General features: G+C 46.4%; 1 protein-coding gene across 2 annotated transcripts; it reads left to right on the plus strand.

The window, feature by feature from the left end:
- KAT14 (lysine acetyltransferase 14) lies at positions 1-24155 on the plus strand. 2 transcript variants are annotated; one of them, XM_043883674.1, is made up of 10 exons: positions 1-269; positions 2373-2491; positions 4789-4910; positions 9237-9418; positions 11076-11495; positions 11609-12177; positions 18492-18628; positions 19495-19670; positions 20847-21037; positions 23003-24155. In XM_043883674.1, exons 1-10 carry the CDS (start codon positions 11-13, stop codon positions 23174-23176), a joined length of 2349 nt encoding a protein of 782 aa, XP_043739609.1. In that variant the 5' UTR covers positions 1-10; the 3' UTR covers positions 23177-24155. The 2 variants fall into 2 exon arrangements, with proteins under 2 accessions (XP_043739609.1, XP_043739610.1); XM_043883675.1 differs by having other exon boundaries at positions 11079-11495.

Below are 24155 nucleotides of genomic sequence, written 5' to 3' on the forward strand. Positions count from 1 at the left end.
GCCGGGAGGGATGGAGGGTAGCATCCACCTGAGCGGTTTGATCAGTCGGCACGACGATGAAGCCACGAGAACATCAACGTCCGAGGGGCTGGAGGAGGGGGAGGTGGAGGGGGAGACCCTGCTGATCGTGGAGTCGGAGGACCAGGCATCCGTGGACTTGTCTCACGACCAGAGCGGGGACTCCCTCAACAGTGATGAAGGGGACGTGTCGTGGATGGAGGAGCAGCTGTCCTACTTCTGCGACAAGTGCCAGAAGTGGATCCCGGCCAGTAAGGAGCTTCTCCTTTCCTTTGCTCTGTCAGTTCCTTTGGGAAGATGTGTTTTCCTAACCTGTGAAAGAAGCAGGAATGTGAAGTAGATCTAAATAAAAAGATAACTCTTACATTTATTACTAGTTTAGCTGCTTAACTGAAGATTTATATAAAACATAGACACATTTGTCCTAATAAATATGACTGCTAACCTCTATCACGTTGTTAAATTAACGTTCTTGATTGCCACCCAATAAAAATTAGAAATTCTGTGTGACTTAAAGAATCAGCTGCATTTTTCTATCAGGGTCACATTACTGTGGATTTGCAGACAAATTCTAGGCCCAGCATAGAGCTGAAGTTCAGACTTATAACTTGGGTAATATTTAACTTACATGGAAAACAGCTGCGATAGTTTGCTGATATAAGGAATTAGCAGATTAGAAATGTGTTGTGCCTGTTTCTAGTGTTTTCTACTTGCTGGCCTCCTTGATCTGCTGGCAGTAGATACACACACACACACACACACCAGGAGGTCCTTTGCCAGGCATCAGGGCTGTTACCAAAGCAGGGCTTTTCCATTAGATGGAGACTGTAAAGACACATGTATTGGAGGAATACTCTGTGTAATGGAACCTGTAACCAGGTCAGAGAAATTTAGATATGTGAGAAATTTAGATATGTGTGTGTGTTTATTTTTTGTTGTGAACTGGGTCATTTTCTGGTATGTGGAGATGTTTTTAAGATGGATTCAGCTATTCAGATTCCTAATTACTATTTAATAAAGTGACACCATTTTCACAGAAAGCAAACCTAAAATTTACTACCTATAAGCTAGTTTTGGGGGCTTCCCAGGTGGCTCAGGAGTAAAGAATCCACCTGCCAGTGCAGGAGACACGGGTTCAATCCCTAGGTCAAGTAAATCCCCTGGAGTAGGAAATGGCAGCCCATTCTAGTTATCTTGCCTGGAAAATACCATGGACAGAGGAGCCTGATGGGCTACAGCCCGTGAAGTCACAAAGAGTCGGGCACGACTGAGTACATACGAGCGCGTGTGAGCACACACATATACATGCACACTTGCACGCACTAGCTAGTTTTTGCTCTTGAGCTGTCTCTGCTTATAGACCCAGGGTTCTGGATGGCTGGGTGCCCTGGGTGGCTCTCCCCTGTCCTCACAGCCTACACTGTAAACTGCCCTTCCTGCTGGGTACCTGCAAATGCTCCAGCCTCTCCTTCATGTTCCTCCTCTCCCCACAGATAATCCCCACAGAGCTCTGTAGCCAGGGTGAGCTTTTCATTCTCCACAAGTGGGTCTTTCTTCTCCCTGGGACTTTGCACATATAAATTTCCTTTGTGGAACATGTGTCTTCGCAACCTCTATCCTCCTCACACCCCCAGCACCTTTTTTCACCTGCCAATTCTAACCATCCTTCAATCCCCAGTGCCCCTACTTTTTCCAGCTTTCCTGTCTTCCTAATGTAGGTTGGCATTTCTTTTAAGTGCCCTCACGTTGCCCTACTGAGCCCATCACATTCCACTCCAGGGGTCTTCATGTCTCCCAGAGCTTCAGCATCCCCTGGGGAACTTCAGAAAATGCACTGCATCTAGAGGTTGATTAACTTTGTGTGGGACAAGCCCAGGCATATTAAAACAAACAGCTTCTTGGGTGGTTCTGATACACAGGATGGAGAGCCGCTGTGATGCTATGTTACCTGCTTGCACCCCTGTGCCCCTCGCAGCAGCTGTAAGCCTCAGGGCGCTCAGCACGTCTGCCCTGGGCATCCTGTTCCCAGTTCCTAGCCCAATGGAACAGTGGGAGCTCAGATATTTCTTGCAGGATATGTGAGGAGACCTCCTGTAGGAGTCAGGAATGTTAACAGTTGGAACAGCCGGTGAGGACAACCCTACCTGTCTTCCCAGTGTCTTTCTTCTGAAAGTCAGGGAACCACGGATCTATCTTACTGGGCATGCACTTGATGTTAGAAGAATAACCTGCTGACTTGGGTTGGCTGAAAGAAAAATGGAAGACAGCCTGGGAAACTTGGGGAATGGTTGGTAAACTGATTAAACCTTTGGTTACCTCTGTTCTAGTGATGTACCTTTTCGTTTTCCTCCTAGGTCAGCTGAGGGAACAGCTCAGTTACCTTAAGGGCGATAATTTTTTTAGGTTTACCTGTTCCGATTGCTCAGAAGATGGCAAGGAGCAGTATGAGAGGCTGAAGCTGACATGGCAGCAAGTGAGTAAAAGCTCTTCCCTCTAGAGTTTGTGAGGTTGGTCTCCCCCAGATTTATTGGAGTTAGTGTCTAGAGAATGAGGACCTTATATATGAGCTTTTGATTTGTTTTGAGGGTCACTTTATTTCACAATGAAAATCATACTGAATATGTGGAGAAAAGAGTTCTTAGTAAAATTACTCACTGCCGACTTAGCACACTGGGTTTGAGATTCTTGAAACTCTCACCCACACCATTGATATATAATACCAAATTCTGATTTTAATGGAAGAGGTTCACATTTTTCTGGCAGCTGTTTTTAGAAAAATAAAACCATTCTAAAAAATGTGAAGATGGTGAATCACTACACTGTACACCTGAAAACAACACGATATTGTAAAGCAACTGTGCTTCAATTAAAAAAAAAGTTGGCCAACCTAACCCTGCCCAGCTACAGCCTGAATAGTATCTTTTAACTGATCTCCAGGTTGCGTTAATTTTGGGGGGGTTGTTTTTATATTAATATGTTTATAACAAGACACCAATGGTATATGCAGCCTTTTAAGTTCTAAAAAGAATGAATTAGACATCACTTACTCATGGCTCAGCTGGTAAAGAATCCGCCCGCAATGCGGGAGATCTGGGTTTCATCCCTGGGTTGGGAAGATCCCCTGGAGGAGGGAAAGGCTACCTACTCCAGTATTCTGGCCTGGAGAATTTCATGGACGGTATAGTCTGGAATTGCAAAGAGTCAGACAGGACTGAGTGACTTCCACTTTCACTCAGTTGTTACATTTATTCTTTTAACAAATACTGAGTGCGTACAATGCACCATGCACTGTTCTAGGCCTGGAGAGCAGAGTCTAGTCAAGACCAGCTAATTCTCATCCAGCTCTTTCTTTTCTGTGGTGAATGAGACAGCCAAGAAGACCCCAGCCCCAGGCAGCTGACTTTCTGGACATTTATTTTAGATGATAAGCAGACAAATACATAGGTTAATTATCCCTAGCACTTTTTACTATGAGGGGAAATAAATGGGATAATGAGAAGGTGATTTTATGTTATACCCTCTAAGTCACTTACGGTGGCCTTAAAGATTGTAGTTGTGTTTGCAGCTTGGGGCTGTCATCTTAATTATCATTACTTTTATTAGGACATCTAATGAAATCTGTCAGTGGTGGTTTTAGGGATACTTTTTTGACTTGCCCGACAATATGTGAGTAGAAAATGAAGCTTGTACTGAGGATGTTTACAATCTAATGAATACTCTAACTGGGATTTTTTTTTTCAAAGCATACATGGACTACTTTGTCTTGGCAAGATCAGATTAATATTAGCATTATTCTGATGTGTGCACACATAGGCAGATTTGGAATTATGGAAGGATTCTCATCTTAGATTCTCTGTCCCCTTTTCAGTTTCATTGGCCCAAACTTAATCATTATTTTTATAAGGATGAAAACATGGTTTTGAATAGCATGTATAGCTTCTTGTCCATATACGACTATAAAACTTTCTTTAGATGAGAAGAGAAATGTCCGAAAGGACAGTCACTGAAAATGTTAAAAAGGATTATTTCTTCATGGTGGATTTAAAATTATTTTTACTTCTTTGTTCTTTTTTATACAGTGTGTTATTTATATTTCTGGAAAGTACTTTCCCATTTGGGGCTGTGAATGCATTACCTGTGAAATACACGGTTGGGCCCGATGTGGTGGAGCTGGGGATGTCGTGCTTTCTGAGGATAAGCAGGGCAGCCAGGCCTGTCAGGTCTCTGCCCCTTGTCCATGCCAGTTTCATCTCAGGAGGAGTTGGCCATGGCTGAGAAAGGCTAAACCCAGAGTAGATGGTCCCTCACTTTGTCTTCAGCTCTGAAATTCTGATAGTCTCTTATTTTTGCCTCTGAAGGGCTTAGAAAGTGTATGTGCAGGGGTGATGCTCCGAATATTTAGTAAAGGTCAGCATTATTCATCAGCAATGCCAGCTGGAGCAGGCCCTGGGGCCTCCTGATGCCTGTGGTTAACACGGTATTTAGTGCTGCCTTTGAGTGATGGAGGGGGCGGGGATGGGGGTGCTTAGGACAGTCCTTACCCGTCACCAGCTCAGCCACACAGCAGTCTCATTGTGGTGACATGTGAGGAGCAAGTGCACATGATTACAAGGCTCAGTGATGCTCATCTGTGGAAGGCAAACAGGAAGTAGAATTCTGTACTGAAGACGCTCCAGGGTATTATCCTTCCCCTCCCCTGATGCCCACTCAGACAGCAAACGTTCCTCCTGTTGGTGTTTTTTTCTCCCAACCTGTGCACTCATGTTCTAGGTGGTCGTGCTGGCGATGTACAACTTGTCCCTGGAAGGCAGTGGGAGGCAGGGCTATTTCCGGTGGAAGGAAGATATCTGCGCCTTTATCGAGAAACACTGGACTTTTCTACTAGGAAATAGGTAATGTGACTTTTAAAAGTCTTATCCTTGAATGAAGATGTAAAGAACAAAATACATGCAACTTAAGACAGCTTAATGCAAGCCTTTAGAGCTTTAGCGTATACACTTGCGGCAGGTCCTAAGAATTTTTCAATCCAGAAGATGATTTCACTTTAAGTTAACAATCTCAGCAGAGGTGGGTATAATTACCAGCATAGATATAAGTGTAGGTTTCCATACTTCTTACCCTACATCCGGGGGAAACTGCTGGTTTCTACTGAGCAGAAAGATGTTTGAACAGATTCTTAGACTGTTGAAAAACAGAGTTTGATTAAATGAGGCTATTTAATAGCTGGGTAGGTGACTAATTTGAGGACAGAGGACTATTATATCCTTTTAGAATCAGTGCCTTATAGGAGGTCAGAAGAAGAGTAATAATGTCAGTTATTGACTGGACTCATTGAAGTTGCTCTTGGTTAATTACTAGTGTTTGTCTTTATTACCTCTGGAAGGTAGAAACCGTTGTGTCCTTTTTGGCATTCATAACACTTTGCCAGGTCTGGGAAGATTCACATGCATGTGGTTTATTCATTTGTTACTCTTTTTTTTTTTTAATTGTACTTATTTATTTATTATTTTTGGCTATGCTGGGTCTTTGTTGCTGCATAGACTTTCTCTAGTGAGAAGGTCCCCTTGCAGTGAGCAGGGGCTATTCTCTAGTTTCAATGCCTGGGCTTCTCATTGTGGTGGCTTCTCTTGCTGCGAAGCACAGGCTCTAGAGCACACAGGCTTCAGTAGTTGTGGTTCCTGGATTCTAGAGCATAGGCTCAGTAGTCCTGGCACATGAGTTTAGTTGCTTTGTTAGGGGGGACCTTCCTGGACCAGAGATGGAACCCGTACCTCCTGCATTGGCAGGTGGATTCCTCATCACTGAGCTATAAGGGAAGCTCCATATTGCTATTTTTAAAATGGATAAGTGATAAGGACCTACTGCTGTATAGCACAGGAAACTGCTCGATATTCTATAACAACCTAGTTGGGAAAATAATTTGAAAAAGAATAGATACATCTATATGCATAACTGAATCACTTTACTGTATACCTGAAATTTATACAACATTGTTAATCAACTGTACTCAGATATAAAATAAAAAGTTAAAAAAATAGATTCAGACACTTTGGAAATCTGACTTAATATGAAGTATATTGCATTCCCTGCAAGATGGTACCTATATGTTCTAAGCAATATATGTTTTGGGTGCTCAGTTGCTCAGTCATGTCTGACTCTCTGTGACCCGATGAACTGTAGCCAGCCAGGCTCTGTCCATGGAATTTTCCAGGGGAGAATACTGGAGTGGATTTCCATTTCTTATTCCACATTCGTTACTTTTTCATCATGATGCTTTGAGTTTGCTCCTCCTCTGTGACCCGCTCCTTGGGTCATCAGATATAGGGATGCTGGGCCACAGACATCCAGACCAGACATTGAAGCTGAAGGTACATGTGCATCAAGCAAGATTTTCATTGCTATCGGGTTTAGCAAGTTGGCAGTTGCATTGGCGGATTATTTGAGACTGTGATTGTTAGCTGCCTTCTGAAGTCCTGGGTGAGATGCATGAAACCTGCAGAATTGGACCTATATGGACACGATAAAAGGTGGGCACGGGGAGTTTGTGCCTGTCCTCGGCTGTGTCCTCAGGTGCTGAGAAGTCATAGCTATGCCGTAGTTGCTGCAGAATCGGGGAGGGGTGACCGTCTGCAGGCTGCCATGAGGAGAAATAGATTCGGTGCCTTTTTACAAAAGGAGCTATTTTTGTTCTGGAGATATTTAGTGGCATAAGAAAAGAATTGACAGTTTAACTGGTTTTTTCTTAAGGAAAGGAAATCTGTTGTCTTAGTTTAATGATTTAGGTCTATTTATGGAACTTAATACACCCCATTTATAAGAGGCAAGGAAGGGGAAAAAAACTGATAAAATTAGATCTTGGCAGGTTTTCATGGTCAGTGCTGTTCTACTTGGTGGATTATCCTCTGGAAGAAGCTGAACCATAAATTACAGTCCATTTGGTCAGTTTTAGCTCTGATTACGGTAGTGTCTAATGACCTCACACCCTTCAGCCCCATGACAGACACCCACACACACCTTCCAGGAGCAGCTTGGCACAGTGTGGGGTCTGGGTAGACACATAGGACCGTGTCCTCCAATCATATTTGTGCTCTGATCTCCCGCTGCTGCTTCTGATCACAGAAGTGCTGACAAAGGGATAGGCAGCCTTTGTCATTGCACCTCCCCACACTGTTGCAGGCCCTGCCCCTCTGGCTGGATTGACTTTAAAGGAACTTAAGGGCTGGCACCTTCTTCCCCACCTTCACTTTCCTCTTTGTCCCTCTTTTGGAGCCAGACATTGAAGACTGCAGATGTTCGAAAGCAACCGTCTATACAGGGGCGATTAGTCTCCATGCATGCCCGGGGGAAGTCACAGGCTTAGACGTGAGCCAAGAGGACCTTGAGTTTTTGGTCCAGCTGATCCCTGGCACAGAGACAGCCTGCAGCCATCATGTCCAGTGAACCCTGGGGAAAGAGGAAAGACTGACATCCAAATGTCCCATGTTTGTTTTCAACAGACAAACCCCAAGGAATACAGAGAACCAGAAAGTATGACCCATTTGAAGGGAGAAAATAAACTAACCCGAAACTGTCCCTGAAGAAGGACCTAATAATGGATTTACTAGTCAAAGACTTTAGAACAGCTTAGAGATGCCCAGAGAGCTAAAGGAAGAGGTGGGAAACATCAGGCAGCAAGGTATGAATGAAACAGAAATATCATCAAAGAGATAGAAGACCTAAGTAAATAAAAAAGAAGTTCTGGAGCTGAGAAGTACAATAACTGAAATGGGAAATTCACTAGAGGGATTTGTAGCCAAATAGGACAATGGGAAGAAAAGTGAACAGAGCTCCAGAGACCTGTGGAGTGGGTTCCCCTGGTCAGACCTCTGGGCTGTGGGGCCAGGGTTCTGGAAGATTCAAAACCAGGTGAGTTGGTGGCAGAAGAGAGGTACTCTGGGGCCAGAGGCTGGGGGTCATTCTCCCATCTCAGTGCTTAGGCCCTTTACAGTCTTTTTGTTTTTTGTGAGGTTCTGGTTTGTATTTGTCTAGTATATCTCTGTTCTTAAGGATACCTTTCTCCTTTGCTTTTTCAGCAGTATTTTCCATCTGTTAGACTGGCCTTTGTATGAAAGACGATTCTCCAGGATTTCTGGTCATGGGTTTATGTTTTCGAGGTGGAAATAGAACACTTTCCTTAAATAATAGACCAGTTTTTTACAGGAACCTGAATAGTTGACATTTTGTGTGCTGTGCATGCTCAGTCATGTCCGATTCTATGTGACCCCACAGACTGTAGCCCACCAGGATTTCCCAGCAAGAATGCTGGGGTGGGTTGCCATTTCCTACTCCAGGGGGTCTTCCTGACCCAGGGATCCAGTCTGTGTCTGCTGCATTGGCAGGCAGATTCTTCTCCCATGCATGCATGCATGCATGCTAAGTTGCCTCAGTCGTGTCTGACTCTCTGCGACCCCATGGACAGCAGCCCACCAGGTTCCTCTGTCCACGGGATGCTCCAGTCAAGAATACTGGAGTGGGTTGCCATTTCCCCCTGGTGGCTCAGAGGTTAAAGTGTCTGCCTGCAATGTGGGAGACCTGGGTCCAATCCCTGGGTCCAATCCCTGGGTCGGGAAGATCCCCTGGAGAAGGAAATAGCAACCCATTCCAATATTCTTGCCTGGAGAATCCCATGGACGGAGGAGCCTGGTGGGCTACAGTCCACGGGGTTGCAAAGAGTTGGACACGACTGAGCGACTTCACTTTCACTTTTCGCTTTCTCCCCATACATAAAAGCAGCTCAACTTAAATTAGCCTGTTGTTGTCTAGTCGTTAAGTTGTGTGAGGCTCCATGGACTGTAGCCTGCCAGGATTTCCCAGGCAAGAATGCTGGAGTGGGTTGCCATTCCCTGCTCTAGGGGATCTTCCCAACTGGAACTCTGTAATCATGTGGATTCTGATAAGAAGTGTTTTATGAGCTCTGTTTTATGGCATTAATCCCCTCATCAGCCTTGCAAGTTTTATTATCCTGATTTTAAAGATGAGGAACCTGAGGCAGCTATTAATAGAAGGGGTGGTGGAGACGGGATTTGAAGCCATACAGCCCCCTGTGCCTTTCCCTTACCTGAGGAGCTCTGTTCCTTCGAAGAGGCAGGCTCCATAGCCCATCCCAGACCTGGAGGCAGAGACTCTCTAGTAAGGAGAGAGCTGTAAAACCAGTAATTTTTAAATCCCTGGGCTGTCAGGAAGAAGACCTCCACCTGGTGGAGCACGGTCGCTGGCTGCCTCAGCGTGGGGAGCCCCATGTACTTCCGCTCGGGAGCTCAGGAGTTCGGAGAACCAGGATGGTGGAAGCTCGTCCACAACAGGCCCCCGACCCTGAAACCCGAGGGAGAGAAGCTGTCCGCCTCCGCTCTGAAAGTGAAAGGTACTGTCGTAAGCCCGGAAATGCCAGTGTAGACGACCCACTTTTACCAGGCACAGCACCGTGGCCTCCCTGGAGCTGCTCTGATCCCCAGTTTTCTTGTAACACAGGTTTTTATGCCGTAAATACTGTACAAAAATATTTTGTAACTTCCTAATAAGGAATCCCCTAAACAGGAGCCTGGTGCGGTATAGGCCGTGGAGTCGCAAAAGAGTCAGACATGACTTAGCAACTTTATAAATTTCCTTTGGTGTCTGAAAGGTTGTCTGTTTTCAGTCAGGTTTTTATGTTTTTAACCTTTTTAGTATGTAAAATGTTAAATATATGGATGTGAAGAGAGTCATGTAGTGAATCCCTTCACACCTTTGTCTTCACTTTAGCTGTTAACCCTGGAAATCTACTTTTGTCTCATTTATCTGGGCCCCTGGGTGCTTCCTCCCAGCCCCCGACCCATCCACACCCTTGGATTATTTAGAAGGAACTTCCAGGTATCAGCAGTTCCTTCTTAAATATTTCATTATTAGCCATAAGGATTCTTTCCTGTAGCCTCACCATAATGGCATTTTCTCAGTTATAAAAAACTAATAGTAGCTCCTTACTATCACATATTGATCTGATTTTTTTAATCTAAAATTGTTTTAATAATGAACTTCTAACTTTTTAACAATATAACTGGGAATAAATCACATAATATTGAAGCTATAAAGTCTGAAAGTCCCTCTCCCACCTCCCACAGCTTAACTTCAGCAGAGCCACTGTTGTCTCTTGTGAGTGCTTTTAGAAGTCTTCTTTGTATGTTTAAGCATTTTCTTTAAAAAAACAAACAAACAAACAAACTGGTTCATACTGTATTACCTCTTCTCCATTTTTTCCACACTTACCAGTATATCTTGGCCATCTTTCCATAGCAGTACATGTAGGTCTATCCTGTTTCTTTTATTTCATTGCATTTCACTGAGTAGCTGCATGATAACTTACTAAACCATTACCTTGTTGATGCACATTTTGGTTATTTCTATCGTTTTTGTTATTTAAACAATACTGTAATTATATACATTTGCCAATATTTTGTGATAAATTGCTAGAAATAGGTTGTTGTATCAAAAAGCATATATTTATTCAAAATTTTAGTCATATTACCAAATTACCCTCCAAAAAGATATGATAAACTTTTGCTCTACCAAAAGACATGAAAATACCTATTTCCCCCTGTGCTCTCTGAGATTATCAAACTTTTAGTGTTAGTCACTCAGTCGTGTCCAACTCTTTGTGACCCTATGGACTGTAGCCTGCCAGGTTCCTCTGTCCATGGAATTCTCCAGGCAAGAATACTGGAGTGAGTTGCCATTCCCTTCTTCAGGGGATCTTCCTGACACAGGGATTGAACCCAGGCCTCTTGCATTGCAGATTCTTTATCATCCCTGAGCCACCCCAGTTTCTAAACTTTTAACTTTTACCAGTTCCAGTAAGTGAAAGACCGTGTGGAAGTGTTTGTATTTGCATTATAATTCCTTTTTCCTGGTTAAGAGAAATTTTAATCTTAGTTCAGGGCACTCATTGAACATTTCTCTTTCTATGGTAGTAGTAGATTCACAATAAGTTGTTAAAAGTAGCTAGCTGAATTGGTATTTAAAAATTTAGATCTTTTGTTCTTCACCAGCAGCCTCCAAACCAACTTTAGATCCCATCATCACTGTCGAGGGACTTAGAAAGCGAGCGAGTCGGAATCCTGTGGAATCTGCCATGGAACTGAAAGAGAAAAGGTCTCGGACTCAGGAAGCCAAGGACATCAGGAGAGCCCAGAAGGAGGCGGCTGGCTTTGCTGACCGGAGCAGCTCTTCCACGCCTGTAAAGTTCATCAGCCGAGGCCGCAGGCCAGATGTGATTCTGGAGAAGGGAGAAGTCATCGACTTTTCGTCCCTGAGCTCCTCGGACCGCACCCCGCTCACGAGCCCATCACCCTCGCCATCCCTGGACTTCTCTGCCCCAGGGACCCCGGCCTCTCACTCAGCCACGCCCAGCCTGCTTTCGGAAGCCGACCTCATTCCAGACGTGATGCCACCACAGGCCTTGTTTCACGGTGAGCCATTGTGCTGGGGCCTCAGGGCCTGTGTGGCCCTGGGCGGGAGTGGGTGCGCTCTCCCTGGGGGGCGGTGGGGCCACATTTCCTTACCTGCTTTCTGCTCCTCACAGATGACGATGAGATGGAAGGAGACGGTGTCATAGACCCTGGGATGGAGTATGTCCCGCCCCCTGTCAGCGCGGCTGCCTCAGGGACAGGGCTCGGGGGCAGAAAGAAGGTCAGGGCCCCTGAGCAGATCAAGCAGGAGGTGGAGAGTGAGGAAGAGAAGCCCGACAGGATGGACATCGACAGTGAGGACACAGACTCCAACACGTCTTTGCAGACAAGGGCGCGAGAGAAGAGGAAACCTGTGCTGGAGAAGGACCGGAAGCCCAAGGGGCCCAAGTTCACCCCCGTGAGCATCTATGAGGAGAAGCTGCTCCTCAGGCGGCTGGAGGCCTGTCCTGGGGCCGTGGCCATGACCCCTGAGGCCCGGCGGCTGAAGCGGAAGCTGATCGTCCGGCAGGCAAAGAGGGACCGGGGGCTGCCGCTCTTTGACCTGGACCAGGTCGTGAACGCTGCACTCCTGTTAGTGGACGGAATTTACGGGGCCAAAGACGGAGGAGTTTCCAGGCTTCCAGCTGGACAGGCCACGTACAGGACAACCTGTCAGGACTTTAGAATCCTTGACCGGTACCAGGTGGGTGTTGTCTCGCTCTCCAACTCCTGGGACTGCGGCTCCCTGGTGCATTCAGGAGAGTGGAAGAACAGTGAGGGAAGAAGTGCAAAGACGGCTGGGCAGTGTTTAATTGTCCAACGTGAACATTCCTGAATACATCTGAGTTTGGGTTTCTGTTTTCCTTCTGGGTATTCCAGACAGAACCTAGACATTCTCTTCATGTCTTTTAAGTCTCCGAGGGCGGCTGCTCGTGGTCTGGGTTGTAGCTTTGATTGGCAGGTTTGTTGAGGATGTACAGTGTGCCAGTGTACCGGACACTGAGCTGAGCAGGAGTGAAGGCGTGGTTTTGTCAGTGTAGTTAGGAGACACCCTGCAGGAAGAGCAGCAGGTCAGCATGGTGTCCACGTGGCCGGAGGACACTGGTGTGTGAGCGCTCCAGAGACAGGTGATTCCACCACAAGTGCCAGACTCCGCCTTCCCACGGCAGGAGCCAGCTAGCCTCTCTCCCTGTGTCTTGCTGGCATTGCTGCTGACCATTCCTTAACTAGTTTTGCTATTCTGATGGCTATAAAATGAAGTCTTGTGTTTTTTTTGTTTGTTTTTTGGATGCATTTCTTTGATTACAGGTGAAGTTAGAACATTCTCCTGTTTCCTGGTTGGTTGTGCATTGTGTGTCTGGACTGTTTGGACTCTTTCCTGTCTTCTTCTGTGGTGGTCTGACCTTTTACCTGTCTTCTCTGGACACTGGTGGGGTGTGGACTTCGCTGCTGGTATTCTGGTTACCCAGCACTGCACTGCATGTGGGGCTGTTCTTCCCAGTGCTAGGCCTTTGCCTATGGGCCTTTCTATTTGAAATGCTCTTTGTTGAGTTCTGGAATTTCCTGGCATCTATTTCTGTTTGTTTTGAGCACTCCTGTTATTTGGCTATTGAACCCTCTTGACCAGAGGTTTGCAAGCCTTTTCTGTGAAGGGTCAGAGAGTAAGTAGCTGTAGCTTCGCTAGCCAGCTCTGCTGTGTAGTATGAGGGCAGCATACATGACATGTGATGAAAGGGCGTCACTGTGTGCCAGAACAGTATGGACGAAAACAGGCTGGATTCGGTCTCTGGGTTCTGTGGTTTCCAAAGACCTTCACTCCAGCTGGATCCCTGTAATTCTTTTCCCTGTTTCTCCTTCCGGGAAGCCGTAACCTGCCTGCCTGCATCTTAGGAACCTTGTCGGGAGAGCCAGGGGCTGACCATACAGTTGTTAAACTTTCCCTGGGCCTCCCTGTTTTCTGGACAGAACTTCCACCCTTGGCTGCATCAGAATCTCTCATTGGAGCCTCCAGAGAGTCTGGTCTGCCCTGAAGGGAGAGGTTGTTTCTGTATGTGGATGGCAGAAGTGTCATTGGAGCTTTAATACCTCTTGACCCAAGAGACCCTCAGTCCATGGCCCCCTGCCCGCCCTCAGCTTCAGTTGGACCTGATGTCCCTGTTGCCTTGCTGACCTGAGGCACTGGGTCTGGCCTGTCCTCACGGCCACCTTAGGTTTGGGCTCTCCTGGTCTTAGTCAGTTGCCACTTATTCATATGCTTTTGTTGCAGTCATCTGCTCACCTGTTCTTTGTTCCTTTTAATCCCTATACTTAACTGTTGAAATTATGAAAGGCATCATACCCATATAAGAACACATATGGGTATAGTTTAGAGGTTAATTAGATCAATAACTATGAATCTAGCTCCTGGGTTAAGAAAAAGGGCATTAAAACCACCTTAATTCTGCAGACTGCCTGCTCCCCCAGAGGAAGTGACTCTCACTTTTAGTGTTAACCATACCCTCTGCCTTTTTAAATTCTTTATCCATAAACAGTGTAGGAAGCATGGATGGAGCCATGTGAGGACATTGCTGCTGTTAGATGAAGGCTTCCGGAAGAAGACAGGCTTAATGGGTTTTGCGGGTCACTGATGCAGACTGAATTGTGTCCCCAAAAGTGTGTATTGTCCTGACTCCTGGTGCCTGTGCATGTGACCTCACGTGGAAATAGGGCCTTTGCAGATATAAGTAGTTAAGCTGAGGTTGCATGGGGCAAAGGGGCCCTTAGCCCAGCGTGACTGGTGTCCTTCCAAGAACAGGAGAGACACACAGGAGAGACGCCCTGTGGCGGCCCAGGCAGCAGTTCGAGCAGTGTGTCTGCAGAACTGAGGGGCACAGGCCTTGCAGCCACATCAGAAGCCAAGAGAAGGGCCTGGCATAGGTTGTCCCTTGGAGTCTCAGAGAGCACAGCCCTGCTGAGGGGTCTTACTGCTCTGCACACAGCTTTAACCTGCACCTTAGTTCTCTGCCTGCCTTATTCCTGGTTCCAGACGAAACTTGTGCTGCCACTTGCATTGTAAGAGGATTCTGCAGTACAGGTTGGGCTGGTTCTCACTTCACCCAAAGCCAGCTCCAGATTCTGGCTTGAAATCTCTTAATTTGTATCTGTTTGCTCCCCAGTTACTGTGGTTTCTTTTGATCTTTTTGTTCTTGTGTGTTTGTCTTTTATTTATTTATTTTTAAAGTCTATTTCTATAGCTGTGGTGGAGTTTTGGGAAGAAGTAAAATTAAATGTTTGTGTATCATCCCCCATCTTAACCTGGAATATTAGTATCACTTTAATACGGTTACATAGGGGAGCAGCCGTAAATGCGTTTGTTCAGTCCACTTGCCTTCTCATCCTCTGATCAGTATATTCATAGCTGTAACTGTCCCTGTGATATTTTAGCCATTACTCATGACTTTTGAAATGATGTGACTTTTTTTATAGTTCAGTATTTAGTGTTTTGCAATTTTTGTTAGCCTTTCCTCTTTAACCCGAGAGTTATTTAGTGCTAAATAACTCTTAGTTTTCAGATACGTGAGAATTTTTATACTATTTTTTAGTAATTGATTTAATTTCTAATCAGATTATATTGTAGTCAGAGAAAATAGTCTATGTGATGTTGGTTCTTTTCTATAGAGAAAATCGTATGTTCCGTTTTTATTCTTTTTATAGGTCCTAACTTAAGACATGTATTTCTTTTTCTGTATTTTTTTTTTTTAGTATTACCATGTGATCCTCGCCCTGCAAACAAAAAGCTACCTCTGCCTGCTCTCATTTTTTTTTTTTCCATTGTGTTGCTTATTTAGTTGACAGTAAACCTCACTAAACTTAAACTTTTCATTCAGCCTCACTTCCCATCATTTCTTCCAGGCTAATTTCTTGCTGAAGCATTTTTTGTAACAGTTCTTAAAATGTGGTCTTTTTGAGGTTCAGAACATCCTCACTCTCGCATTTCAATGATAGTATAGCTGGATATAAAATTGTCATTTTTTTTTTCCTGTTGACATTTAGCATCATCATCTCACTATCAGCTTGTTCCTGGAGCTGCATTGTTATTCTTAATGCTTGCTTCTTTATAGGTGGTCTTCTCTTATTCTCATATGCCCTGTTAGCTTTCAGATTTTTTCTTTGTTTTTGATATTTATTTGTATTCACACACTTGAAGTGCTTTTGCTCACATTTATCTTGCCTGGCACCTCTGCCCTTTTGTTACAGGTGACTGATAGGCTTCTTAGCATTTATCTTCCTCATTCTGTGAGCCCCTTGGATCTGTGGTTTTGGTTTGGTGTCTGATTAACTTGGGGAAATTCTCAGCTGTTACCATTTCAGGTATTTCTTGTGTCCTATGTGCTCCTCCTGCTATTCCCATTATGCCTATATTACACTTTTAGTAGTTACGCCACAGTTTTTAGATATTCTGTTCCTTTCTTGGGGTGGGGGAGGAGGTTGGCCTTTTTTTTCCTCTCTGCTTTTCAGTTTTGGCAGTGGGTCTCAGCAGTGGGCTTAAAGTATTCAGAAAACCATGTTGAAAACAGATGTGCTGTCATCCAGGCTCTGTTGTTCCATTTACAGAGCACAGGCTGTGTAGACGGAGCATAAATCAGATGGTGAGTGAGCACTGGCTTCAGCTTAACACCACCAGCTGCAGTAGCCCCTCCTCATAAGAGTCAGCCTAAGAGAAAAAAAAAGAGTCAGCTGTCCTTTGCAGCTTTGAAGCCTGAAGCCAGGCACTGACTTCTCCTCTCTAGTTATTAAAGCCCTGGATGGCAGCTTCTTCCAGTGGATGGCTGTTCTATCTATACTGACAATCTGTTGTTTAGTGCAGCCACCTTCTGTCACTTATCTCACCTAAGTATTCTGTGTGACTTGCCACAGCTTCTGCATCAGCGCTTGCACTTCTGTCGTGGAAACAGATGTCTTCTTGCCTTAAACCTCATGACCCTTAAACCTCCAGAAGCCTAAGACTTTTTTTCTGCAGCTTCCTCACCTCTCAGCCTTCATGGAATTGAAAGGAGTTAGGGCCTGGCTGTGGATTAGACAGTGACTTCAGACAGAGGATATCTCTGACACCAGGAGCAGGGAGATGACAGTACTCAACCAGCAGGGACGTTTCCTCCAAGTGAGTGCCATGGGGAGCGGGGGTGGGGGGCGGACTGCACCTTTTGTGGAGGTGATGCTCGATCCATGTCCTGATCCACAGGAGGAGCCCATCCAGGAAGGTTCAGGGCAGGAAGGCCCCGAGGCAGGATTTCATTTGGCACGTGGGGTGGGAATGTCTTAATGGTGGTGGACCGTGGACCTGGTCGATGGGGTTGTGGATCCTGCAGGGCGTGGGACAGGAGTCTGCGTCGTATTCTGAATGCACAGCTGGAAGCCACGTAGGAGTTTCAGACCAGGAAGGTGACTTTTATTAGTTTTTAAAAGTAGGCTCTGGCCTTGTGTGGAGATGGATGGGGTGGCGTGAGTGTTGTAGGGAGGAGCCTGGTAGGGGGCAGGGGTAGTTCGTGGACCAGGCAGAAGCTAAGGATAGTTAAACTGATGTGGAAGCTGGGGAGACAGACAGGGTGAGGACTGTGCATATCTGGGGGTCTCACAGACCTCACCTCCACATGCTGACTTGATGCTGTTCATAGGCTTGGTGGCTGGTGTTACCTGTTCTCATGTTGCACATCACCCCAAAACTTAGTAGCTTAAAACAATAACTAATTCTTCTGAGACTGTGGGTTGACTGGGTTCAGTTGGGTATTTCTTCTGCTTCATGAGCTGAAGGAAGGGGTATCTTGTGGCTCCACTTAGCTGGAGGTTGGTCCACTAGAGCCTGTTTACATGTGGCCACCAGGCCTTCAGTGTCCCACCTGGGCACCGCAGCAGCTGGACTCGAGGAGGAAGGAAGCAGAAGCCACCAGCTCCCTTACAGCCTGGGCTCAGAGGTCCCAGAATGTTATTACTTCTGCCATGTTCTGACCAGTCAGGCTTACCTCAGGCCTGCCAGGTTCCAGAGGAGGGGACATTGACTTCGCCTTTTGATACAGGAGAGGAGTATACCTTCAGGCTCAGGAGGAAACATGGGCTATACTTGGAAACTGTGTACCCCAAGTTTGAATTTCACTTGAAAACTCAAAGTCCTGGCAGAATTTCAGAGTTGGTTGGCCTCTGAAAGTTTTGGTGTCCAGTTTGGGAAAGTAATCAAAGCAAAATTATTAAGGAAGGAATTCATGCTCTTCTCCCAACAAAGTTATTTTCTAGGCCAAGAGCAAGCTGATTCTACAAAAACAACTCAGGTTTCTAAACTTCATCCAACCCCTGGCAGACCGCTTTGTAAATGTACTTTTTAATCTTCTGTCTGAGCTCTTTGCTGTGAAACCTAATTGTCCGTGTTCTGTTACGACGTGACCGAGGGCCCTTAAGCAGCCCTATGTGGACAGCAGGCGTCTGCAGGCCTGTGGGGAGCAGGGACCATGTCCCCTGGACCCTCTGGTCAGTCCTCTCCACTCACACTGTGTTGTAGGGATAATAATCTATGTCAGTCCTACTTTTGTGAGATTTACTCAGTAGAGACGTACTGTAATAAATCCATATACACATGCAGCAGTGATTTCTGCCATGGTAACAGAGATCCTTCATGAGACAGGAGCCGTGTGTGTGTGTGTGTGTGTGTGTGTGTGTGTGTGACCCACTTGATGCTTGGGCTGACTGATATTTGATGAATGGATTCAAGGTGCCTTATAGACAACGTGAAACTTGGAGAAGCTATATGTAACTTAATATTTTTAATTATTTTGCCTTTAAACTATTAAACTGGAATTAGGTTTTCATATCCAGTTTTATGCAAAGGTACCTATGAAGTTTTTATGAACCTTAAATTTTCAAGCTAAGTCCTATGGAAAGACCTACTTTCTGACACATAAAAATGTCCTAAGTACTACTCATCTGTAGAAATGAAACCAGCCCTTTGAGTAATTCTATTTTGGTATAACTGGCCTGTCTTTCTCATAGACTGCCTTGCCATCCAGGAAAGGATTCCGGCACCAGAGCACAAAGTTTCTGTACCGTTTGGTGGGATCAGAAGATATGGCTGTGGACCAGAGCATCGTCAGCCCGTACACGTCTCGGATCCTGAAACCCTACATCAGGTACACAGAGGAGAACTGTGACACTGGGTGTGGCACGAGCAGTGATGCTTGTAGGTTCTGAGCCAGCCCCATCCCCCCCATATCTGTGACCTGGCATCGGCAAGGACCAGGCCTCTGCTCTGTGTCTAGTCTCCTTCTGAAACAATATACAGCTTGTTTCAACTGTATATTATTGCAGAAAAGTTGGTCCCTTTGAAAGAAATATACAAGGCAAGGATAAGTCAACTCTGAGATTTCATTCTGATTATCATACTCATTGTTTTATGTTAAATTTCAAATTGTACATAGTTGTCTGCAAAAGGAGACAGTGGGACAGTGGGACTTGTCCGTGGACTGATGATGAATTTCACATGTAGGCAGCACATGGACAGCGAGCTGGCCAGAGAGTTCCCACCCCCACCCGCACTGGGCTGTGCATGACTGACAGTTATCTCTGCCACCCGTCACGTGTCCTCCTGGCCCAGCCCCCTATCGTCCCCCCGGGCAGACCCATGCGTCAGCATACAAGCCTGCTCCTTGCCCCGGGGTCCCCAGCTGTCCAGGCGTGGTTGGGCCTTCCTCCCCAGGCTCTGTCCTGGGTCAGAGGGTGGAATTGGGAAGCCATTTCTGTTTCCGCAGTCCATATTAAGGCTCACCAGCACTAGTGGACTTCCTGGCAGGTTGCAACAGGTCTGGTCTGACGAATGTTAGTAGAGATCATTTTAAGTGTCATACCAGAAGAATGCTGTAGCTCTTAAGTTGGCTGACGTAGAAAGTAGTGAGAATTAATTTAAAATTTTGAGCAGATCGAGGAGCATTGTGAATCAGATGACTGGGAGTAATGGGTATTTTCCTTGTCTTCCATGTTTCTTTTCTGGATTCTGGAGGCGTGATTACGAAACAAAGCCACCCAAACTGCAGCTGCTCTCCCAGATCCGCTCCCACCGACACAGGGGGGACCCGCACTGGACGCCGGAGCCAGATGCCCCTCTCGATTACTGCTATGTCCGGCCAAATCACATCCCAACCATAAACTCCATGTGTCAGGAGTTCTTCTGGCCTGGTATGTTCTCCCTATCCAAGCTCAGCAGATCCACCTTCCGTATTGTTCACTTCAGCAGTTTTTAAAACTAGTGTGTGTCATGTGACCCCAAAACCTTTACTCATATGGTTTCACTCAGTTTGTCTCTGCTTATATAGACAGTTTAAAATATGAACGTCTCTTTCTTTCCCAAGATCGGGAAGAAGCAAGCAGTTAAAGCAATAAACAGTGCTGTTTGTTCCTCTTCCCTGTTTGTCTCTGGTTTCAGAAGAAACGGTTTACCCTGTTTTCTCCCGCATGTGTCAAGATCCCAGGTTATACCCATCAGCACCACGGGCTGGTGGCTTGGGTGTGTCTGGACACTTTTGATGTTTGCTTAATAATTTCTGTGTGCTTTGTTTACTAACTGGTCCTTAGTGTTAGTACAGCCAAAAGTTGTTTTTAAAAAGCCAAAAACCCCAATCACAGACTTTGAAAATAATAGACCCAGTGCGATTTGTCATTTTATCAGCCTTACCATATTATATATAGTCTCTGAAGTCACTGATTAAAGGACTCCCTCATTGCTAAATATAAGTATGTTCTTTGTGGCTCTGCTTTGAAATGTAAAGGAAACAATACGTCTTCTAGGGGATAAAATTTTGTTAGGATGTCAGTGCATTTGGTGGGGGCTGGGATGGGGCTGAAAGGAACATTCTGGGAGTGTCTGCTTCTTCCTGCCTCTGTGCGAGGTGGCTTCCAAACAATAAGCATGGAATTATGTGATATTTAACTCCTTTATTGTAAAAAGTGGCATTTGTACCAAAGAGCTTGTCAGTGGTCTGTATATGAGGTAAAGACCACAACGATTTGGGTGGTCTCGGATCTTCCCTTCAGGTCTGGGTATCTCTCATCTCACCTGAGGCAGATTCCCAAGGCAGGGCGTTGGGGTAAGTGCCAGCTGGCGCGCAAAGCCAGGTGTGTCCAGTTCCAGCCTGCGTGCTCTCTCCTACCCACCCTGTCCTGCTTCCCTTCTTTTAACTTATGTACACAGACCACACAATGCTAATTTTGGTATTTATGTGTGGCATCTGCAGTGGTGTCTCTGTCTGCAGTCTGGGTCTTTTTAGCAGGCAGGTGCAGCTGAAGCACAGACTGAACAGCCTGCCGCTCACTCATCCCAGAGCCTGCACTGACTCTGATCGCCTCTCTCTGTAGGCGTCGACCTGTCCGAGTGCCTGCAGTACCCTGACTTCAGCGTCGTCGTCCTCTATAAGAAAGTCATCATAGCCTTCGGCTTCATGGTCCCCGACGTGAAGTACAACGAAGCTTATATTTCGTTTCTGTTTGTCCATCCTGACTGGAGAAGAGCGGGGATCGCGACTTTCATGATTTATCATCTGATTCAGGTATGTTGTCTCTGCTTACTGTCTGCCCACCTGCCTTGAGCTGCCCTGAAAGGCTTGGAGTGGGGACAGGGCCAGAGCCAGGCAATACCAGGTGAAGGGGAGCCAGCTCTGTTGTCCACAAGGTTATTTACGCCCAGACAGAAGTCTCACCCCCAAAGAGGTCACTCCTTAAACCCAAGTTTCAAAGAAATCAGTTTGTGGACATGTGTAATAAATAAAATGAGACAAGTACAGAGGTGAGAGCCTGCAACACTCAGACTATCTTTTTTTTAAATTAGTTTTTATTTGGCTACACCAGGTATTACTTGCAGCACGTGGGATCTTTGATCTTCATTGCAGCAAACTTTTAGTTGCAGCACATGGGAATCAAATTCCTGGTCATTCCCTGACCAGGAATCGAACCAGGGCCCCCTGCATTGGTTGCATGCAGTCTTAGCCACTGGACCACCCGGGAAGTCCCGGACCATCCATCTTGTAACTGCTTCTGGTCTTGGGAGTCACCACTGCGGTGACTCTGAGAAGTGGGGGTGAACCTGTAATTTTTAGTTCTTGGGTATTGTTAAACATTTTAACAAAACCATTTATCAGCGACTTCCCTGGTAGTCTAGTGATTAAGATTGCACTCCCAGTGCAGGGGGTGCAGGTTCCATCCCTGGTGGGGGAACTAGATCCCATATGCCACCTAGCATGACCAAAACAAAACAAAAAACTCATGCTATCAGTAGTAGGTACATTCTGTTATTGTTACTGTCACTGTGTAAGCTGCTGTGAACCATCTAAGTAATCCATCCTTTGATGTATCTGTATCACCTTTGAGGAAGATAGACCATATATATATATATACACTAACACCAGAAACACAGGCAAGGTTTTTTTTTACCCCAGAATTCATCTGGTGACTTACTTAGAAGCCATTCAGTATGGAGCATTGTGTGTCATGTGGGCAAGATTCTTTTTAAATAGGAGATGGTGATTGAATGTTTTTTCCCAGTTTTTAATGAAACTTGCTCAATAACTCCCACATGTTGGTGTCTGTCCACCTTTGATGAGTCTTCTTAGTATAGGAAGCCTGGAGGACCCTGGGGTTGTAAAACCTCCAGGATTCATGAAGTCCACAATCTTAGCATCTCCTCACTAAAGAGCCAATTCTGAGTTTATGAAACTTCCGGTGCTGTCTTCTGTGTGGCTAATTAGAGTCTGAGAACCTGCCTAGCTGCAGTAGAACAGATACCCCTCTTCCCCACAGGATAAGGCTGGTGCTGCATGAAGAAACCTCAGTTCTGAGAAGTCTGGGAGTGCTGAGGGTGTCTTTGGGATTCAGAATGTCCCTAGGGGGTACCCAGCTTGTATAATTAAACAGAAGTCTTGAGGTTTCATACCCTGTCACATAACTTGACATCTTTCCTAGTAGGTCCAGGCAGGGAGCGTTTATGACTGTCTTGCAGGATGACATCTAGTTTTTAAAAACAGAACGTCTGGTCTCGTCCCTTGTTTCTTCAAGATTGTCATAGTGTCTGGTATTGTTACGCTGGATATACTTAAATGTAACTGAATTATAAAACAGTTGGCAATGGAATATCCCCGGTGGCTCTTTGCTCCAGAGAGAAAAAACTGGAGGTTTTACAACCCCAGGGTCCTTAAAGCTTCCTAAACTAAGAGGCCTCATCAAAGGTGGACAGACACCAACATGTGGGAATTACTGAGCAAGTTTCATTAAAAACTGGAGAAAAACATTCAATCAGCTTACCGTCCACCTCCTCAGTCTGGAACGTTTCAGCGAGGGTTTTGGCCACGGCTGAGCGGGCCTGGGTCCCCGCACTGGCGCTGGCTGGTGGTTCCGCGCCCCAGCCTCAGGCCAGACTCCTCCAACCTCTGTACCTGACTGCCTGCACGTCAGGGACTCTCTCCATCCACTCCTTTTCCCCGAGGCCCTCTCATTCTCAGTGTGCTTCTCCATTCTTGCAGACGTGCATGGGCAAGGACGTGACCCTGCATGTCTCCGCCAGCAACCCTGCCATGCTGCTCTACCAGAAGTTCGGGTTCAAGACCGAAGAGTACGTCTTAGACTTTTATGACAAGTATTACCCCCTGGAGAGCACGGAGTGTAAGCACGCATTCTTTCTGCGTCTACGACGCTGACGTGAGCGCGGCTCCTCATAGCGCACACGCTTGAAGGAGAGGGCTGACGTGAGTGCGGCTCCTCACAGGGTGCATGTACTTGGAGGAAAGGGCTGATTGGGCTGACGTGAGTGCTGCTCCTCACGGCGTGCATGTACTTGGAGGAGAGGGCTGACTGGGCTGACGTGAGTGCGGCTCCTCACGGCTCACGCGCTTGGAGGAGAGGGCTGACGTGAGCGCGGCTCTTCACGGCACAGGCGCTTGGAGGAAAGGGCCAACAGGAGGGCCGGCGGCAGGTGCTCACCCACTGCAGGTTCTGAGCTCCGCGGAGCTGAGGGGCTTGGGTGGCGGCGTAAGTGGTGAGCGCCTTTTCAGCACAGTCACTGGACAGGCTTTCGCCTGCACCTTGGACTCCCAAGGTCTGCCAAGACTGACAGGTGTGCAGACCTTCAGCCGACATCCCATTGAGCCAGAAAGGCCTGAGCTGATGTTCCTGAGGAGAGAAGTTCTGTCCCATTTAAAGTGAGCAGGGTGATTGTGGTCCAAGGTCCCTGCTGTGTCCGCGAGGCCCTGTGCTGTCCTGGTGACGACCACACGCTGGCCCAGCTGGTCCCAACCTGGCTGTGCTGTCCCCAGAGCGGGGCACGCGCTGACTTTGGTCACAGTGTCGGTGTGTGACTTCGCCTCACCTTTCTCCTGTGAGCATGTCCGGCTGAGGCCCCGGCTGGGAGGTGGGAGCTGTTCCCTTGTCCTGTGAAGTGAGGTCAGTTTGGGGCTGGAGGAGCTGGGCAGCCTGCTGTTTGATTGTGCCCCCGACAGAGGTGTGCGGTGGTGGGAGGGGTCAGCCGTGGACAGACACACCTCGCATCTGCCAGCCGAGGCTGTTGGCGGGCTTGTGGGGAGTGGAAGTGGACCATCAGTCGGGTGCTTTTGGATTTAGTAGAAATGCTTCCCACAGTATCAAATGTTCTCAAATAAAATATTTTCTTGTGACAACCTA

The sequence above is a fragment of the Cervus elaphus genome, chromosome 23 (assembly GCF_910594005.1).
Source record: "Cervus elaphus chromosome 23, mCerEla1.1, whole genome shotgun sequence".
NCBI lineage: Eukaryota > Metazoa > Chordata > Mammalia > Artiodactyla > Cervidae > Cervus > Cervus elaphus.

What these genes read in the sequence shown, in the direction of transcription:
- KAT14 (XM_043883674.1), top strand. Translation starts at nt 11, where the DNA reads ATGGAGGGTAGCATCCACCTGAGCGGTTTGATCAGTCGGCACGACGAT. An exon ending in ACCACAGGCCTTGTTTCACG is followed by an intron (nt 11,496 to 11,608) that starts GTGAGCCATTGT and finishes TGCTCCTCACAG; the next exon opens with ATGACGATGAGATGGAAGGA. An exon ending in TCAGGAGTTCTTCTGGCCTG is followed by an intron (nt 19,671 to 20,846) that starts GTATGTTCTCCC and finishes CTCTCTCTGTAG; the next exon opens with GCGTCGACCTGTCCGAGTGC.